General features: G+C 39.3%; 1 protein-coding gene across 1 annotated transcript; it reads left to right on the plus strand.

Moving 5' to 3' along the window:
• Positions 1-262: 262 nt before the first annotated feature.
• On the plus strand, positions 263-7464 carry LOC130420437 (uncharacterized). The gene is made up of 6 exons (XM_056747723.1): positions 263-347; positions 1396-1710; positions 1833-2077; positions 6765-6836; positions 7145-7213; positions 7396-7464. The coding sequence occupies exons 1-6, from the start codon at positions 263-265 to the stop codon at positions 7462-7464; spliced, it is 855 nt and encodes a 284-aa protein (XP_056603701.1).
• Positions 7465-20352: the final 12888 nt, after the last annotated feature.

Raw genomic sequence — 20352 nt, forward strand, 5'->3', positions numbered from 1 at the left:
CTGAGACAAGACTAGAAAACCTGAACATCGTCAATGATAGAGGAACTAGATCACATTATATTCTGTCAAATCTTCTGATTTATGTGATGTTAATATAATCAAACTCTATCTGTCATTAAGAGAAAAATAATGAACTGTTTGATTATATTCAGATGTATTAGATGAATGATGTCATCTGCTGCTAGCCAAGGCGGAATCTAAATCCTCGGTCCTGATTCTGCTAGACTTCTCTGCAGCGTTTGACACTGTCAATCACCAGATAATGCTAGCAACCCTGTCATCGTTAGGAATCTTAGGCTCTCCTCTCCGCTGGTTCAAATCTTACCTCTCCCAACAGATCCTACAAGGTGTCATGGAGGGGCTCGCTGTCCACTGCTCACCACTTGATCACTGGGGTCCCTCAGGGATCGGTACTTGGACCGCTGCTTTTTTCCATCTACATGACATCCTTGGGACCCATCATACAGGGTCATGGCTTCTCTTATCACTGTTATGCTGACGACACACAGATCTACATCTTGTTTCTACCAGACGATGCCACTGTGGGAGCTTGCATTACTGCTTGCCTCGAGGACATCTCAGCTTGGATGAAAGGGCATCAATCACCTCCAGCTTAACCCTGCCAAGACTGAACTTCTTGTGTTTCCGGCACACCCTACGTTGCAACACGATCTTCAACATCCATCTTGGCAATACCAAAATCACTCCTTCCAAAACAGCCAGGAACCTCGGAGTCATATTTGATGAACAGCTGTCCTACAATGATCGTATTGCAAAGACAACACTGTCATGCCGATACGCCTTATTCAACATTAGAAAGGTTAGACCTTATCTCATGGAGTATGCGGCACAACTCCTTGTCCAGGCCCTGGTAATCTCAAGGTTGGACTACTGCAATGCTCTCCTTGCTGGTCTTCCTGCAAAGGCTATCAAACCGCTCCAGCTGGTCCAGAACGCAGCAGCACGCCTCATCTTCCAACAGCCCAAAAGGGCTCATGTGCCACCCCTATTCATCTCTCTTCACTGGCTTCCCGTCGAAGCCCGCATCAGATTCAAGTCACTTATGCTTGCTCATTCCGCTTCACAACTCCTTCCTGGTGGAACATTCTTCCTAACTCTGTCCGGTCAACCACATCTCTCACAACATTAAAAAAACTACTCAAAACCCAACTCTTCTGTGAATATCTGACAGAGAAATAAATAAATAAAAAAAGCTCACTAACCCTCTCTCAACAGGTAGTGGTCTAGCTTTTGTTGAAACTAGTAACTTTGTATTGGCACCTAATGTGTTATGGCTACTGTATGACATATCGCTTGTTGCTCCCTAACTCTAACTTTGGATAAAAGCGTCTGCTAAATGATATAATGTAAATGTATATGTAAATGCTGTTTCAGGTGTGAGTGGAGCACAAGATGTGTTCATCAGTTCTGGTGAAAGTGTGTCTCTGTCCTGTAATGATGCTCTTCATCAATGCTCCTCAACTACATGGAACTACAGTAAAAATACAACATCATCTGCAGTAGAAGTGTTTGCTGGAGGAATAAATGAGAATAACACAGAGAGACCTGAGAGACTGAGTCTGACATCTGACTGCTCTCTCAACATCTATAACACAACACAACATGATGGTGGACTTTACACCTGCACACAATATATGAATGAACATCATCATGACCCTGATTCAGATGTTTATCTACATGTTCTTCATGGTCAGTGTTTCTCTTCATTTATATGAACACATGTTTAACTTCAGATCACAGTTCTCTTTATCTCTTGTGTTTTCACTGAAACTCATGAGTACTGAGAGTGTGTTGTGTGATTTGTGTTTCAGTGTCTTCATCATCATCATCATCATCACAGACTGAGATAAGAGCAAACACATCTGTCACTCTCTCCTGTCAGCTGTTTACATATTTCTGTTATTATTTGTTCAGTTATGATGGATTTCAGCTGGTGTGGATGAATCAGACTGATGTTGATCTACATACAGACTCCAGATATCAGATTAGATCAGATGAACTCTGTCTCATCTCTCTGACTACAACACTCGTGAATGAAGACGACAACACAGAGTTGAGATGTGTGCTCAAACACAAGAATGACATCAAGACCTCAGTCACATATACTGTCAGATTTACAGGTAAGACATCACTCTGAGAGGGGTGTCCTGAACTCAAAACAACCTGCTGGTGTTGAATACATTCCCTGAATGTTGTGATATGGTCATGATATGGAGAGTTTTAAAGGGTGTGGTGATGTTATGTGGTGGATCTTCGCTGAACATCAGGACGTTCTCTGACCGTATAGAGGACCTTTACTATAGAACATTCTCATAACATTTCAGGGGACCAAAGTACAATATTGCCTGCCAACAAATGAAAATCAGTTCTTTAATTATTTCTCCTTTTGGTAATTATATGACTTACAAACTGGAAATGGAACTGTGATGTCTCTTGTATGTCATTTAAGTATTTCTAAATGACAAATAGACAATCAATATCAGCTTTACACCTGCAGCTAATATTAAAATATGAAAGAAATGTCATCAAAGCAGCATTATTGAGATCAGTGTTTGCTTCAGTTGAGCTCTTCACTCTTCCTCTTTCGATGCATGTGGTGGTGTTTCATGAAGAACACTTGTGCATCATCAAAGGAAGTGATGTTTTCTTTATCCCTCCAGCGTGTCCTAGGTCTTCCCCGGGGTCTCCTCCCGGTGGGAAATGCTGGCTGAGAAAGCTCATTTCGGTCGCCTGTATCCGGGATCTTGTCCTTTCGGTCATGACCCACAGCTCATGACCATAGGTGAGAGTAGGAACGTAGATTGACCGGTAAATCGAGAGCTTCGCCTTGCGGCTCAGCTCCTTCTTCACCATTTCAGACCGGTACAGCGACCGCATTACTGCAGAAGCTGCACCGATCCGTCTGTCAATCTCCCGTTCCATCCTTCCCTCACTCTGGAACAAGACCCCCAGATACTTGAACTCCTTCACTTGAGGCAGGAACTCTCCACCCATATGAAGTGGGCAAGCCACCCCTTCCGACTGAGAACCATGGCCTCAGATTTGAAGGTGCTGATTCTCATCCCAGCCGCTTCACACTCGGTTGCAAACCGTCCCAGTGCATGCTGAAGGTCCTGGTCTGATGGGGCCAGCACAACGACATCATCCCAAAGAGCAGAGATGAAATCGTGTGGTCCCCAAACCCGACGCCCTCCGGCCCCTGGCTGCGCCTAGAAATTCTGTCCAACATGCACCAGGAACAAGTCTGACTTACTGCCGGCAATGCGAACCAAGCTCCTGCACCGGTCGTACAGGGACCGGATAGACCTTAGCATAGGGTCCCGAATCCCATACTCCCGGAGCACCCTCCACAAGATGCCGCGTGGGACACAGTCGAATGCCTTCTCCAAATCCACAAAACACATGTGGATTGGTTGCGCAAACTCCCATGAACCCTCAAGCACCCTGGAGAGGGTGTAGAGCTGGTCCAGAGTTCCACGACTTGAACGAAAACCACACAGTTCCTCCTGAATCCAAGGTTGTACCATCGGCTGGATTCTCCTCTCCAGTATCCGGGCATAGACTTTCCCGGGGAGGCTGAGAAGTGTGATCCCCGATAGTTGGAGCACACCCTCCGGTCCCCCTTCTTAAAAAGAGTGACCACCACCCCGGTCTTCCAGTCCAAAGGGACTGTCCCCAACCGCCATGCGGTGCTGCAGAGGTGTGTTATCCAAGACAGCCCCACGACATCCAGAGACTTGAGGTACTCAGGGCGGATCTCATCCACCCCCGGTGCCCTGCCACCGCGGAGTTTCTTGACTACCTCGGTGACTTCAGCCTGGGTGATGGACGAGTCCGCCTCCGAGCCCTCAGCCTCTGCTTCCTCAATGGAAGACGTGACGGGGGGATTGAGGAGATCCTCAAAGTTTTCTTTCCACCGCCCGATGATATCCCCGGTCGAGGTCAACAGCTGCCCCCCTCCACTGTAAACAGCGTTGGTAGGGCACTGCTTCCCCCTCCTGAGGCGCCGGACGGTTTGCCAGAATCTCTTCGAGGCAGACCGATAGTCCTTCTCCATGGCCTCATTGAACTCCTCCTTGGGTCTGCCGAGTCTGTCCAGCTTCCTCCCCCGCCATCGGATCCAACTCACCACCAGCTGGTGATCAGTTGACAGCTCCGTTCCTCTCTTCACCCGAGTGTCCAAGACATACGGCCGGAGGTCAGATGAAACAACCACAAAGTCGATCATCGACCTCTGGCCAAGGGTGTCCTGGTGCCATGTGCACTTATGCTTGAACATGGTGCTCGTTATGGACAAGCTGCAACTAGCACAGAAGTCCAATAACAGAACACCACTCGGGTTCAGATCAGGGGGGCCGTTCCTCCCAATCACGCCCCTCCAGGTGTCACTGTCGTTGCCCACGTGGGCGTTGAAGTCCCCCAGCAGAACAACAGAGTCCCCAGTCGGGGCGCTTTCAAGCACCCCTCCCAGAGTCTCCAAGAAGGGCGGCTACTGTACACTGCCATTTGGCCCATAGGCGCACACGACAGTGAGAGACCAACCCGAAGGCGCAGGGAGGCGACCCTCTCGTTCACCTGGGTAGACTCCAACACATGGTGAGAGGCGGCGGGCTGGTGGGTTTACAATCGTGTTAAAGGAAAGTGATTTGTTCAAGTAAACTGAACAGCATAAAAACAAATTGTTTCAGTGTAGATTGTCATCATCATCAAAACAAATGTACTTTAAATGCACACAGCCACGGCACACTTGACAGAATCAAGAGCCCAACTAAAGAAAACACTGATCACCATAATGGACAATTTTCCACGAAAGAAATATTCTGTTAATTAAAGCTGTTTTTTTGCGTGTTGTTTAGTCATGGTTCTCTTTTTACTGCCTTTCATGTGTCATTTGTCTTATTTTTCTTTCTCAGGGACAAGCGCTCATACCGTGACTTTTGCTGTGATCGCTTCATTACTTCTTCTACTTACCGTTGCTGTCCTTTGTGTGATTTATATAAAAATATCAGGTGACTTTATAAATCCCACTTACATTATCAGTTTAAAGTTATTTAGAATATGAGGATTTCAAGAGGCCATCGAGATACAGTTCATGAGATTGTAACAATCTATGAAAAAGTCAATTCTTCAGCAACTGCTTGTGACTGGTCTTCAGTCGCTCTCCTTCCATCAGATAATGTTTATCTTTAATCTCAGCATTTCTGCAGCTGTGAAGGATCAAAGTCCATTTAAGGAAGTGATGATGCTTGATGGCCATGTTTAGCTAGACCACAGTCCTACTTGAAAGGGGAAAAAACTATATTTTTGACATCTGGCTTTTGTTCTCTTCATAGCATCATTAAAAAGCATCTTTATAGCAGCTGACTTTTCCTCACAGCACTGAACCTAAGCAGAGTATTTATTATCACTTTCTCATTTCTCGCCCCTGATGTATTTGTGTGTCTTGCACTGCTCTCTCGTGGTTTACATCTCACATAGAAAATTCTTCATCACTATGTCTAGCGTGTCTGGACTGAACTCTTACATATAGAAGGACCACACGACCAAGCATAGGGTACGCGGCTCTGTGTAAGTTGCACGGTGGGTCCTACGCACGCTTATAACTTACACTTAATGGTGACTTACAAAATTCAACATTTAATGAACATGTAGGGATTATCTGGCAACAGAGTTGTCAATATATTACTGTAGAAATGGCTGGTAAGGGTTAACAGAGTATACAACATATAACCAATCAGTATAACACTGCACCGGGTGCAGGCCACACCACGTGTGTCACCCATTTTGTTTTTACCCGGTAACCCTCTACATACGATATACCCCATTAACAGTCAACTAGGCCTCTGGCTAAATCTGACTAAATCATAAAACATACCTGTGACATGGAGAAATAATCAGTGGATGACCGTGACAAAAGCTCATCCCTCTCTGGTACACATTAGGCATACAATGACATTAAGCTAGTGCCAGGATGCATTTTAAACCAAATTACACATTAAACAATGCATTTTCATTATAGCTAACACAACGGGATGCTAAAATCATTATATCAAATGTATTCATAATCCAGAATTATTCAAGGGGAGTCGCGAGGTGCACATGGAGAAAACCCAAATGTGTTCCACTGATAATACTCTCTCCCAAACAAAGGTTCTGCTACCTTAACCAACTTTTATAATAAAGGAACAACATTTTGTGAAGTTCAAAAATAAAATCCAGAGAAAATGACAATAAGGTACAATAAATCATAAAGAACAAAATAAAAGGAAAAATATGACAATAAAACAGACAGATTAATTACAGCAGCTACACATGCACAACTTCAACGCTTCAGTTTCTTCTCTCGCTCAAGGTGTTCCTCAGAGTTCTGTTCTTGGCCCACTACTCTTCAACATACATGCATATGCTCCCCATCGGTTACATTATCTGCTGTCATAGTCTGACACTGTAATGCTGATGAATTTAATTTTTTTGCTTCATCTACAATCGCATTTTGCTGTTACTGATGGAATATTTCAATCACTGACTGGCCATGCATACTATATTCGCCTTAAAAACATTCTGTTCTGCTGAGCTATTTAATGATTAAAATGCAACAAGGCCTGTTTATTTTTCAGATCGAAGATTGTCTGTAGACCCTGTGGTGAGTATAGTAACGGCTTGATCTGTGAGATGTCATCATTGGGACTGGCGTCTTAGTCATGTTGGATATATTGTGTTGTTGTACATTCCTTTGCCTTTAGGTTGCATGTAAGAATGACAATAATGGAACATTCGACACCATCAACATCGGTCCTCCTACTCCTAGCACAAATGTAAGTAAACCCAATGGTTCATGAGATTTGTGAATATTTACAGTCACTGTGATGAATTTTTCTCTGGTCCACACATAGTCATGTCTGTATCATTATCACCAAACCTCCTCACCAGATTTGTGTTATTCTATCTTTACAGTTCTCTAAACATATCTTTAAAACCCATCTTTGAAGACTTTGTTCTCTGGAGTTATAAACACAGTGATTTCAAAAGTCACCACTACAGCAGCTGTATTATCTCAGTATATTCTGTCTAACAAACAGTGATGGAGCGTTGTTCAGACTTTTATATCTGTGTTGATGTTTAGGAGCAGAAAGATGATGTGGTTTATTCTGAGGTGACAGTTGTCAGTAAAAAACAACTGAAGAACAACAATGTGAGTAGAAACTACAACATTCACATCTGCCCTCCATCTTAAGCTCTCCAACTACACACATGATTTAAAGCGCTGAGATATCTTCATGATATACAGTCTCATAAATATGTACTTGTCACATCTTGCTATGATCAAATCTGTGGGTTCAAACATGCGTGATGGTTTCTGTAATGTTCATTCAGGTTCAGTCTGCTGGTGATGTGACTTGTGCCGCCATCAGAGGAGGAAAAACTGAGCCTGAAGACGCCTGAAGAGAGCTTTGCACCTCCCTGAACAAAACCACTCGCAAATAAAACACAAACACACATAATTATACAAATCACACGACTAAACAACAACATCAACACACTATACATTAGGCTTCATTCAGTGACTGTGCTGATTTGATTAATTTCATTTGTTTTTGGTGGGCTTTGGAATGTTTGTTTGTTGTCTGTTTGTTTATTATTGGATGTTATTATTCACTTGTTATTGAATTCATTTTCATAGGTCTTGTAAATACTATGTGCAAACCAATTAGTGTGTGTAATGGAAAACAATTTCTTAGTTTGAGTTTTATCTTTAATGAAGAATCCCCTTAAATATGTTTAGTCCTGAGAATGTTCTTAGAATGTCTCTGCTGGTGTTCAGGGGAGGGGCTTCAGGTGTAGGGTGGCATACATACGTGTCTTCTGCATTCACATTTATAATACGTCCATCTGAACGGCTCAAGCCCCCACTGGGAAAACGCTCGGACCCCCAGACAGCAAGCTATCAGGTACAAACCATTGAATCAATGTTAAAAATAGTTATTTGTTAATGTTAATGAATGTTATTAATGCGTTAATATTCCACAAACCACCATTACTGTATCAGTGTTTGCTTTAGTTCGGCTCTTGACTGGATTTTCATTCTGTCAATTCAATTTGTCAAATAACAAAATTGGAATGTTTAAGCTGGCACTGTTTGATATGTGTGTTATGTTCAATTAATACTAAGTGGAACACACTTCATAATAAAAACACAATAACTGACACACTTCGGCATCACAGTCATCTAATAACGTTGACAAATAATAAACAAAAACACTTTGTGTTAATTGTGTCGTTCTTTCAAGCATCACATTTTCATTCATCATGAAATCACACATCTCAAGTTTAATTAAAGTCGTCTCTTCACTTTATTACTGCACATATCACAAAGCAAACAACTCTTTCTTAACCAACACACAAGTGTTCTTACTGAACACCACAACATGTAAAGAGGAGATCTGACACAATGATATTAAAGAGTGAAGAACTCAACTAAAGCAAACACTGATTTTAACATTTTAACTTTTAAAGCAGGTGTAACGCTGATATTGTTATGAGAATGTTCTATAGTAAAGGTCCTCTATACGGTCAGAGAACATCCTGATGTTCAGTGAAGATCCACCAAATAACGTCCCCACCCTTTAAAACTCTCCACATCATGACCATATCGGAACATTCAGGGAAAGACTCATATTCATATCTTTATTTTCCATCTCTCCATAGAAACTAAATTCTGCAACATTCTCCATATTATTTCAATCAAATGTGCATTAGTTATGCTTAAACAGGCTGTTCTTTTGAGCCATGGCACTGATTCTTTCACTTCAGATCAGATATGACTGTGTTTGATGTACTGAGAGACATTCAAAATGCTTTACGGTAACTGACTGTACACGCGTGTCGCCACATAATCAAGCTGTTTATACTTGATCTACTCATCATGGAAGACAACACAAAGTAGTGTTAAAAAGAAGTCGATTACTGGAACACAGATCCCTTTTGATCATTTACCATGGTTTCACTATGATATTTGAAGTAAAGTCACAGTAGCCCTCGAGTTACCATTTTGGTTAACTTTCATTATTGCAACATAATATACAAATATTTATATATATTTTTAATATTTATTCATGAAAGTTTTTCAGTTCACTCATTTACAGGAGAAACAACCACATTTTGTCCACTTACACGCTGCAAAGTTTGACAACATTTAGCGTCTATTCTTTGGAAAATACGTCAAAATCACATTGATCATAAATTACCCAAGATATGTAATGTGAGCAGGAACTGCCTCTTTCAGCAAATGTCTTAAATATCTTGTCACTAAAGCTAGATTACTCACTTTACACTAATGTACATCAAACAAGCAAGCCTGCACTGGCACTTCAAGAGCCCATCTGCAGAGCACAAAAACATGAATTCAATTAAGTCACAAAATATGAAACAATTGAATCAATTAGACATGAAGAATCAGTGTATGAATCTCACTAATGGTGACAATCAACAAAAGAAAGCTTCATGCTGAAATGCATGCTGGGTAACATCATAGTAAAAAACTCAGTCATGACTCCCAGCATGTATTTGATTATCAAATGTTTTACCATAATTCTATAATCACAGACTCCTTTAGCATGACTCAACATAACAAATGTGCTCTACCATAGTAAACACACAGTTACATCAGTCAGAGGAAGAGAAGACAAACACTGTAGAGTCAAGAGCTCAACTAAAGCAAACACTCTTCATCATAATGATGACTTCACATGACAAACCAGTCACATCTAAACCTCTAAGATCACAGTTTGAGCACACAGGGAGTTTGATGTGAGGTTTCATGTTGACCTCATCGTGAGCTTTCTGTAAACTCATGGTGACATCACTGTGAGATCAATGTGACATCATCGTGTTGACTGGATGTTAGTTGGTGGAGCAATTTGTCTGGTTGATTCTAATAACGTACGAGATTTCCGGGGCTGCACGCGCGCCTCAATGGAATCAGTGTGTGCCTACCCATGTGCCGAGATCCCCGGGTTAACCCATTGAACACCTCTCGTGATCTGGACCGGGGATTGCAAATGTTTCCCACAGACGAGGAATTCCCAGTAGGCGCGAGTCACGAGCCCGCCTTAATGAAGTTCTTTGTACACACTGCCCGTCGCTAGTACCAATCGGAGGGTTTAGGAAGGTCCTCAGATCGGCCTCGCTGGGGCACCTTGAGGGACCTGGCTGAGCGCTGAGAAGACGATCCAACTTGACTCTCTAGAGCAGGGGTGGGCAATCCTGGTCCTGGAGGGCTGCAGTTCCGCAGAGTTTAGCTCCAACCTTCAACAAACACACCTGACCCAGCTTATCAAGATCTTCAGGATCAGTGTTTCCAAATCCTGCTCCTCAGGGCACAGCATGTTTTAGATGTTTCTCTGTATATAAAACAACTGATTTAACTCATCAATCTACCAGCAGAATGTTTGAAATGTTTATGAACACACTGGTGACACGAAACAGTAGTTTTATATACACTGAAAAGATGTGGAGTAAGATTCACTTAAAAAAAGCTAGAAACAGGTTTTCCTCAGAAAATGTAATCTTCCAACCAGGATTGGGTGGTTCTAGACCATTGTCCTGAATGTTCACTGAAGGTCCACCACATAACATCCCCACACCCTTTAAAACTGTCCACATCATGGTGAATGTCAAGTGTGTCTCAATAGCCAAAGTTCTGACAGAAATCTTTCCATTATAACAGCTGTTCTCACTCTACCAAACAATGAATACAACAAACAAAAAATAAAAATGCCACAATAGTTTTTTGTTGATTAACTCATTTCTAACTTCTGACTGCATAAGAGCTTAAAGCTGCATTTATGTAACTTCATTTCCTTTCCACATCATTGCGTAAGTGACATTACAAAACACGGATGCACTTACTGTAAGAGGAAAAAGGAAACAATGCAAAAGAAAGTCAAGGGTCAAAGAATGAAGATGTGAATGATGTTTGTGTTTTATTCTCCTCTGGTGAGATCTTCAGATCTTATTTACACTTGATGTTCTGTGTGACTTCAGTCAGGTTTCTTTAATGCTGTATCTTCAAACAGTCAAGTTTGTTTGTTTTGCTCATATGCACCCGAATACAACTTGTGTGTTCACCATCGCCTTACAATTCTAAGTTCCTCTTATTAGTTTCAGTTGATGTCATATGTTGATTTTACAAAGAGAAAATTAGGAACTAACTGACACATTTCTTGGTAGGGGGGGAGACGTGAAGATGTTTGTACACTGTCAAAAAACAATTATGCAACCTAAAAAAATGAGGCAACCTGATTTGTACGTTTTTTTGGGGCTTGTCATTGTTTGCTGTTCTTTTAAACACGGTTCTATTTCTAGCAGGGCTGCTGAGGCTTTTCTAAACGCATACAATAACAAGCATAATTGCATGCAACTTTCTTCCAGAAGAGACATACGACATAATTAAAAAATGTTATTAAAGCAGAAATTGTTCAGTTCGGTTCCATACACACTGTGTAAATGTGCTGCAGACACATTAGTGAACCGTGCGTCTACAAACGAGATTAAACACTTATAATAAAGCATTATGCAGCAATGTCATTTGACTTTTACTAAACGGTCCAAACCTCTTATTAGTTATGATTGCAAGAAGGGTACGAGCTCAATTTAAACAAATATCTTACCTCTACATTCTTGCACATGAGGATTTTTTATAAACACGTTGTGTCCATAATCCTGTCTTGAAGATGAAATGGTTGCTTAAATATGGCCAGAGGTTTACTTCATTGTCTTCAGCAGTCAGAGTTCAATGGACTTTCACCTTTAAGTCAGATTCACTAGAGTCTCCATCACTCTTCTAGTATTGCTGCAAACTCATACTCGTGCCCATCATTCAATGGAGTCATTGCCGGTGAAACCGCTTTTTACTCAGTAACAGATGTGATTTTAAATATTACAAAGTACGATACAGCACACATATCATTAGTAAAACTACAGATTTTAAAAACTACTTGAAGAAGAACAAGTACACAAAAAACCAACTCAAGTAAATGTAATTTGTTAATTTCCACAAACTTGTACAACACATTACCATCGTAAATGCAAGGTCAGTGCCGCCAGTCCCATATGGAGTAACATCACAACACACAACACCATTTTATTACGTGGTCTTTTGGCAGCCCATATTGTGTCCTTCTGTTTCAACCACAGCCAGTGGCTGCGTCTCTCAGCAACAGTGGCAAGTTCTTTGACTGCGGTCCGTTGGGCCTGTCCTCTGATCCCCACTTCCTTTAGTAGCCTTGAAGTGGAATTGGGAACACTTTCGCTGTTCAGCCCTGATCTTCAGCCTCTGCAGCCAATATTGGGTACCGGAGATTCTTTCTTTCAAAAGCCTTGTTAATGGCCTCTTGCCAAGGTACAGTCAACTCAACTATGAGGACTGTTCTACTGGAGCTGGACCACAGAACCATGTCCGACCACAGGTTGGTTGCTGTGATTTCCAAGGGGAAAGTAAGTGTGTGGTTTAAATCAACTCAGCTTTCCCAATCCCTGGCTATACTCAACAGACCTGAATCTGGGGTTAAGGGCTTGGCCTGCATCTTCTGCCTTTCCCGAATAAATACTTGTCTTTTTAGCGAGTTAGCCTGGGTGTTTTATGGGATGGCATTTGCTGCCCCTCTCTTGGTCTCTACTGCTGCAGCCAAGCACTTTAATACTTGATTGTGGCGCCATGTCCATCTCCCCTGCACTGTAAGCCCGAACAGTACTACTAGCTTATAAAGACTGAGGTCACTACAGTTAAAATCTCTTGCTGAGTTCATCCACCTTTAAACTATTAATGTCTATGAACAAATATGTATTTTTATGTTTGTGTGCCTCAGCATTTTTGAGGGAACACCGCTGGTTCACTCACTATTTTTAAGTGTACCGTTGATCACGTGATATGACGTCATGACGTGCGGCGCTTACTGACGTTACCAGAAAAATCTATCCAAGATGGCTACCCTCTCGAGCGACATTGTATCAAGCATGAAGCAACTTGTAAGTAAACCAAAACACTTCAAAACTACGTTGCTTCTTGTTACATTGTAAGAATATCATATTACACGTGATATTTGACTGCTAGACGAGGTTATTTTTAATATATAAGTTTTGCCGCGCGCATTTTGTAGTCGCCGAAAGCGCAATTACCATCAGTCCGCCTGCTAGTGACAGATAATATGCCGTGTACTGTTAAGGTCGTGGCAAGACAATAATGTTAACGTTAGTAATAACTCTTTTCAGCAAGCGATAGTCCTTATGTTTTTGAGTGTGTTGCTGCTGTTTGTGTTAAGCCCCCTTAGCTGTAACTTTTACTCAAACAAAGTTAAGGTTATGTACATAATAGTCACCGAATGAACTCTGCAAGTTTTTATTAAACCTTTACAAACGTCTTTTCATTATAGGTTGAAGTGGAAGAAGTGCAGTGACCATCCCCCAAAACCAAGGTGACTCAAATGTTAATTTAGGCTGTAAACAATATTTCACCATTTCTTTTATTTTTTAATTCCATTTCTAATTCATTAGCATATAAATCTAGCCTTACACTATCTCTTGTGCTAATATTTTTGAATAACAAGTTAACGTTAGCCACCCTCTAAAGTGGAACAACATGGTTTCTGTGTTGTCAGACAATTCATTTAAATGTTTATAAAGAGCGGAAGCAGACACATTCTGTGTGATTTCATAATATCAAAGCATAAAGCAGATAATACCCCACCTGTATTTTGAAATCTGATAATATTGTTATTTGCACTCTTGTTCTAGATCAGTTATTTTAGGCAGTCAGCAGTGAATGCATGGACACTGAAGACTTTGATCGTTTTTTGCAAAGTGAGTTGTAATGGTATCTATAAAAGCCAGTCGTTGCCAATTATTTTTGCTTTTGCTGTCCTTGAGTAAATCAATTAAAAGTCTCTTAAAAATTAAATATCTTGCTGTCTGTTTTGTGTGCATATGCAGCAGACCTACATTGTCACCAGAGAGCAACTTTATCTGTAAGTTACATTAACACTTGGAATTTTGTATCATTAATTTGTAAAGAGGTTGTTTGCTTAATTTGACTGGTTTCATATTGATTGTTTTATCTGTGCCCACAGGACCAACTTGGGTTGATGTATGCATTGCATTTGGACTATCCCAAGAAACTCATTCACACTTTTACATTCATCCAGAAAATCCTAATGGGTCTTGATGATGTAAACCACTTAAACCCTGCCTACTGAGTCTCAAAAATGACCTGTTAATGAAATAGTAGGATAACTTAAGAGTTGTGTTTACAAGAAAATACACATGTCTACATGTTGATGTGTTCTTGGGGTTCCCAGTATGGTATCTTTATAGTATGTTGTTGAACACCATGTTAGTCAAAGCATTTGAAACTGTTTACATTTGGCAGATTGTGTCTTGCCCACCAAATCTAACGTAGTTGCTGTTGTTTATACTTATTGGTTGTACACCAACTTGGTGCTCTGAATCCTAAAATGATGTGAGATGTGCCTTTTTTTATATTTTGTTTTTATAAGTTTTTACAAACAGGATAGATTATATGTCTTGATTTTGTGTTTTGATACATTTATTTATTTACTTTTTATTCTTTTAATTCCATTTGCACTTTGATGGTCATGGCTGTTATTAATGCTGCTTTAAGAAAGTTTTGTATTAAGCACTTGAAGATGCTCAGTTCCTGATTGTCTTGTTCCTGTTTGATATGTAGAGATACATATGTACACACACACACACACAAACAAACACAAACGCACAATCTTACACTAAATGAGTTTAACTAAATGTTAGTTATATTTGTATCAAGAGCAGAGGTGTTTAATTTTGCTCTCTAGTGTAAGTATTCATTCCAACTAAATACTTCACCAGGTTATTTCACTGGTTAACACACTTACAGCTATTGGGTAGGTGGTGAAACCAGTATGTGACTTGAGTCACTTAGCTCATCATGGCACAGACGCCTCTGAGCTAGAACAAAGTTTTACAAAAATGAATGCTGTTGATGTTCTGACATGTTTGTATAAAAAAATGTAAAGACTGAATAAAAGAAAAAAGAAAATGTACAGCTGAAGTATTTTTTGTAGTTAACTTTAAATTTCATTAGCTTGTGGGTTATACACAAGTATATTTTTTGAGTCAGTAGATTTCTATTTAAATAAGTACCATTGGATCAAAATAATTAAGTATGGAGAAACTAAATATGTGCGAGTGTTAAACAATATTTTTAAGCACGGTGCACTTACATTTTTTAAAAATAAAATGTTAATATTTAAGTTTGATTAGAGTGAAACTTTTTAAAAAATCAAGTTAGTTACTTCGAAAGTTATGTAATCAGTTTCTGCAAAAGTTTTGAGTCCTATGAACTTGTTGGGGTTTACAGTGTGTGTCAAGATCTTCTTACAACCCACAAGAATATGTTTGAGGTTTGCTGGAGCTGAAGCTGCACATAGGTGGCAGGCTGCACACCTTATGTGGCTCTTATGATCAAACTTTGCCTGTTTATGTCCGTGCTGAACAGCTCACTCCAAGTGATTTTGCGCCGTTCAGTGCCTTCTCACCAGAGTTGTGGACTCAAGTGTCATGACTTGGACTTGACTAGGACTTGACACAACCAGAGAAGACTTGTGATTTAACTAAGACATGGACACCAATGATTTGTGAATTGAACACTATGACTCGGGCAAGTTTTTATATATTTTAAAGCCACACATCGAAGTTGTGATCACGGTTGGCTATTCACACAGGTAAGAGCTGCCAACTGTTTGGCACTGTGCCAGAGAAAGCCTCGTCCAATGTAAGGCGGTGCTTGTCAATTCTCAAAACTATTCAGTGTTTTAACCACATAATGTTTATTTCATATTTCGGACCAATAGTCCATAAATTAGATACAAGTGCTAGTTAACAGTTTATAATATATTTAAAATATTTTTTAAATAGGCAGCCATTATAAACCTTATTTCAACCTTAATTTTAAGATATTTTATGTATCTCATACGCATCCATTTGTGTAAAAAATAATGCAAATCAGTTAAATTTTACTCACATATATTAGGTAGCAAAGTAAACTACATGCAAACTTACTGAATCTACTCAATAAAATTAAGGTAGCAATTTACACTCAATTAGATTGAGTAGATTTTATTCTATATTTTTAAGTAAAGAGAACCTAAATTTATCAGATATGAATTATGACACACTAAAAGAAATGAGATAAAGTCTACATAATATTTCTCAATATTAATTACAAAAATTTAGTTATATTAATTTATATAACTCACAACAGTTCATCTGCTTATTATGAATGATAAATATTCTCTGAATAAGTATTCTCTGAATTAGTCAAATTTAGTGCTTAATTATTCAATATTTATCATTCATAATAAGCAGATAAACTGTTATATAAACTTATATTACTTAATTTCTATAAGTAATTACAGTTTTTCTCGATTGCTTAAACACATTTCTTGAAATTATTTCTCCTTTTCCCTGAACTCTGAAAGGTACAGTGTGTAGCATTTTGAAGGATTTATTTACCAAAATGTAATTTATAATACAAAACTATGTTGTGAGTGGTGAATAAATACCTCACAAAATGAAGCGAAATGTTTATATTACCTTACAATGAGCCATTTTATGTATAAACACCGCGGGCACACCCTTACATGTAATTTATCAAATTGCACAGCCATGTTTCTATAGTAGCACTACACGGACAAACTGAGCGCATTTCTTAAAACGAAGGATGCACGGGACTATTTTCTTCTTCTTCGGCTGTGTTTTGGAGGGAGCTTGCAAAGCCACTACATAGAAGGATTAGCAGAATAAGAGGAAGAACAATAACACAATTTACTTGTCGTGTTTTTTATTAGAAATAAAAACGGTTCTTTGTTGCGGTAAGATGTGAAATTTGTGCTAATGGCGGACCACACATACTCTGCACAAGAGCAGACAGAGCGTCAATCTCTGTCGTCAAAAGAGAAAATACGATGCAGCAAGGTAAAGTCCAGACAAAAAACTGCAGAAAACCTGAATAAACATCAGCGTGTCTTTCCACGGAGGGCACTGAAGCAGGAAAAGGGTTTGCTAAGCGACGCCGCAGTGGTCAGCTTTCTGCTGGACCGGTAAGTTTGTCTAGTTTCCGCTAAATAAGTGAACTGTTTGTTTGATAGCTTTAGCTAATAGATGAGCTGATCATCCAGAGAAGTCGCGTATTTCCTTGTAAATTTTTAGCACTCTGTAATTGTACTATAAGTCCTTGTTGCATGAACGTGTGCAAATCAAGTTAGAAATCATGTTTACAATCATAATTTGCATGAATCGGTTTGTAAGTTATATTATAATACTGCTTAGCTTCCACATCCTCTCTTGTGCGGTCCTCCCGGGTAACGTTAGCTCATCTGCCTCTCCTCGCCCTGCCTGCATCTCCAACACCAGACGCACAACTCCAAATTTTCATTTATAACAGAAAGATAGTCGTCACATCACAGCTGTGATATGTATATTTCAAATTTTTAAACCAGGTCCAACAGGAATATTTTTTAGCCTTAATTTAAAAATGAATAATGTTTTGGCAGTTAACAGTTAAGTGCCTCTGATTTGTGGATATTGTAGTATATTCCAGTCTTTGAACATATACTCTTTGTAGATACTATTGGATTGATTGTTGTATGTTACGCCTATTCGAAAAAATGCAACTAAATGCAATCTGCTCTGTTTTGTAGGCCTACACGTTGAACTGGTCACTGATGAATCTTCTTCATCGGTTGTGCCCAACATTTCGTGAGGGTGAAAAATGTTTGCAAATCTTCAACGAACTCTAAAGTTGGACCCATTTTCAGAAGTGTCAACTAGCTGGGTCAAAAGCTATGGTACAGAATACCCAAAAAAATCTGTTTGTCTGTACTGGAATGTGTCATGAGCTTCCTATTTTGAAAAAGATCTGTACTATTGTCATTCATGGACAGAGTGCTTTTTTCATCGCATGTGATGTGTGCACGCTGTACTTTGATGAACACCTAAATGCATACTGCATTGAGGAGTGTAGTAACTACTTTTCTGTTATATATATGCATTAACTTACATATTTTAAGCCCTTCGATAAAATGTTTTATAATGGGGATGACCGAGAATTCTTGGTGTCCTACTGTGCGGAGTACGTTTTTAAAATTAACTCCTATAGAGTTATTTTGTGTTTCCATATTTTGCTGTGTACTGATCTGATCCTGAGATTCTGATGTGTGTGTCATCAGTTTTACATTTACATTTACATTTATGCATTTGGCAGACGCTTTTATCCAAAGCGACTTACATTGCTTTATCCTATACATTTATAGATAGGTATGTGCAATCCCCTGGGATCGAACTCACAACCTTGTGTTGTTAACACAATGCTCTTGACACTGAGCTACAGGAAGTTTTGCCACTGAATGTTTAGTGATGGATCAATGTGTGCTATTTGAGTTTACATCTTGTGTTCATTATATTGTGTCTTTGTGTTTACTGAATGAGAACATGATCAAACCTTTACAAAATGAAGTGTGTTCTTGTGTGGGGTTTGTACAAGTAGGTGATTTCTTCTGAGAATGTGTTTATAGTTAGTAAGCATCAGCGTTAGTTCTGGCAGGTACTGTTTTGACTTGGGTTTTTCTTGACTTGAAAGGTCCTGACTGAAGTGAGAAAATGGTGAATTGTTTCATGAATTGTCTTTTAGCGATCGAGAAAAACTGTTACATTTAGAAATATGAGGTAGACTTTATCTAATATATTCTAGTGTCATGACTCATATCTGATAAATGTAGGTAATCTTTACTTAATATAGAAAAAAATCTACTCAAGTTGTTACCTTAATTTTATTGACATGATTCAGTAAGTTTGCATGTAGTTTACTTTGCTACCTAATATATGTGAGTAAAATTTAAAAGCATTGCATGGTTAATTTTTATTGAATATAAAAAAAGTGTTTTCCTACTGGAAACATTGAGTATACTATTCAAGACTAAAGAACAACATTTTATATCTTAATGAATCCCTAAATTCCATCTTCTACAGTATATTATAATATAAACTGAGTGTACAGTAATATTACAGTTATAGGGGTCAGACCAAAACTCAGAATGGTTAGAATAGCTGGTGTGTCCCATACAGCTATGATCTATAAACTATATCTTCAGCCATGTGTGTGAAGTACCACAGTACCCTCAGTGAAAATATTCTGAACTTCATCTCATATAAAACATTGTGAAGCCCTTCTGACATGAATTAATATACAATGTAAAAAATGACCGTGAAATTAACAGTGAAATTCTGTAGATTTCACACAGAAAACTGTTGTCTAAAAACTACCGTAAAAATTCGGAATTTGTATTTTCTCTTTTCTTTTCTGATATGAAAAGTTTTGTGGGTCACCACTATGGTGAAAAGTGGAGTCTGTGTTTAAGTCAAGATCAGGCAATGAGATGCTGATGTCATGCTGCGTGTTGCTTTGTTTAAAAGTGACTTTGATGTTTTTAATAATTAATTTAAAAAAAAAAAGTAAATGTGATGTTTTCACTTTTATGCATTTGGACCAAGTCTTCATTTTATATAAAGAAACGATGTTAATATAAAACAATCAAATGTATTAAGTTCATACACAGCTTTACAATTGTGCCCTGAAGTTTTAAACCGCAAAGGTGTTTACGTTCTTTCCTGTATTTTTTACGAAATTTTACTGGCAAACACAGCTGCCGGAATTTTTCCATATAAATTACGGAACATTTTTTACTGTGTACTTTACTATGTAATACAGTGAATCTGATTTCAGGGAAAGATGTGGTAAGAGTCTGGTGCTACCAACGCCAATGTCATTGGTTGGATCCCAGGGGATTGCAGATAGTCAGAAACAAATGTTTAGTCACTTACTGTTTAAATCACTTTGGATAAAAGTAATGACAATGACTTGAAGTTTGAACTTAAGGAGGACTTGGACTCGTCTTGGACTTGATTGTCTTGACTCATCACTTGCTTTCAAAGAATTGAGACGTACTTGAGACCTGCAAAGCAATGTTCCTTTGGTGTCGCTTTCACCATGTGGGTGTGTTTGGTCCCAAACCAAGTCATCCTCTGCCATGTTGAACCTGTCCCACGATGTCCATTTGTCTGAGGACTGTCTTCACATCTCCTACCGCTGTTGTTGGGTTCCATTTCCTCCATGTCGCTACTGTTGGAGCAGCATCTCTTACACAGGGATCACAGGACTCTTTGAGCGTCATCTCCAGCCTTGTTTTGTGCATTTATAAGCATCAGTTATTAAACTCACTGGAG

The sequence above is a fragment of the Triplophysa dalaica genome, chromosome 5, assembly GCF_015846415.1.
Source record: "Triplophysa dalaica isolate WHDGS20190420 chromosome 5, ASM1584641v1, whole genome shotgun sequence".
NCBI classification, from domain to species: Eukaryota; Metazoa; Chordata; class Actinopteri; order Cypriniformes; family Nemacheilidae; genus Triplophysa; species Triplophysa dalaica.

Coding starts and splice junctions, on each gene's coding strand:
- LOC130420437 (XM_056747723.1), top strand. CDS start 263: ATGCTAGCAACCCTGTCATCGTTAGGAATCTTAGGCTCTCCTCTCCGC. Junction 348..1,395: donor CTCCCAACAGATCCTACAAG/GTGTCATGGAGG, acceptor ATGCTGTTTCAG/GTGTGAGTGGAGCACAAGAT. Junction 1,711..1,832: donor TTATCTACATGTTCTTCATG/GTCAGTGTTTCT, acceptor TTTGTGTTTCAG/TGTCTTCATCATCATCATCA.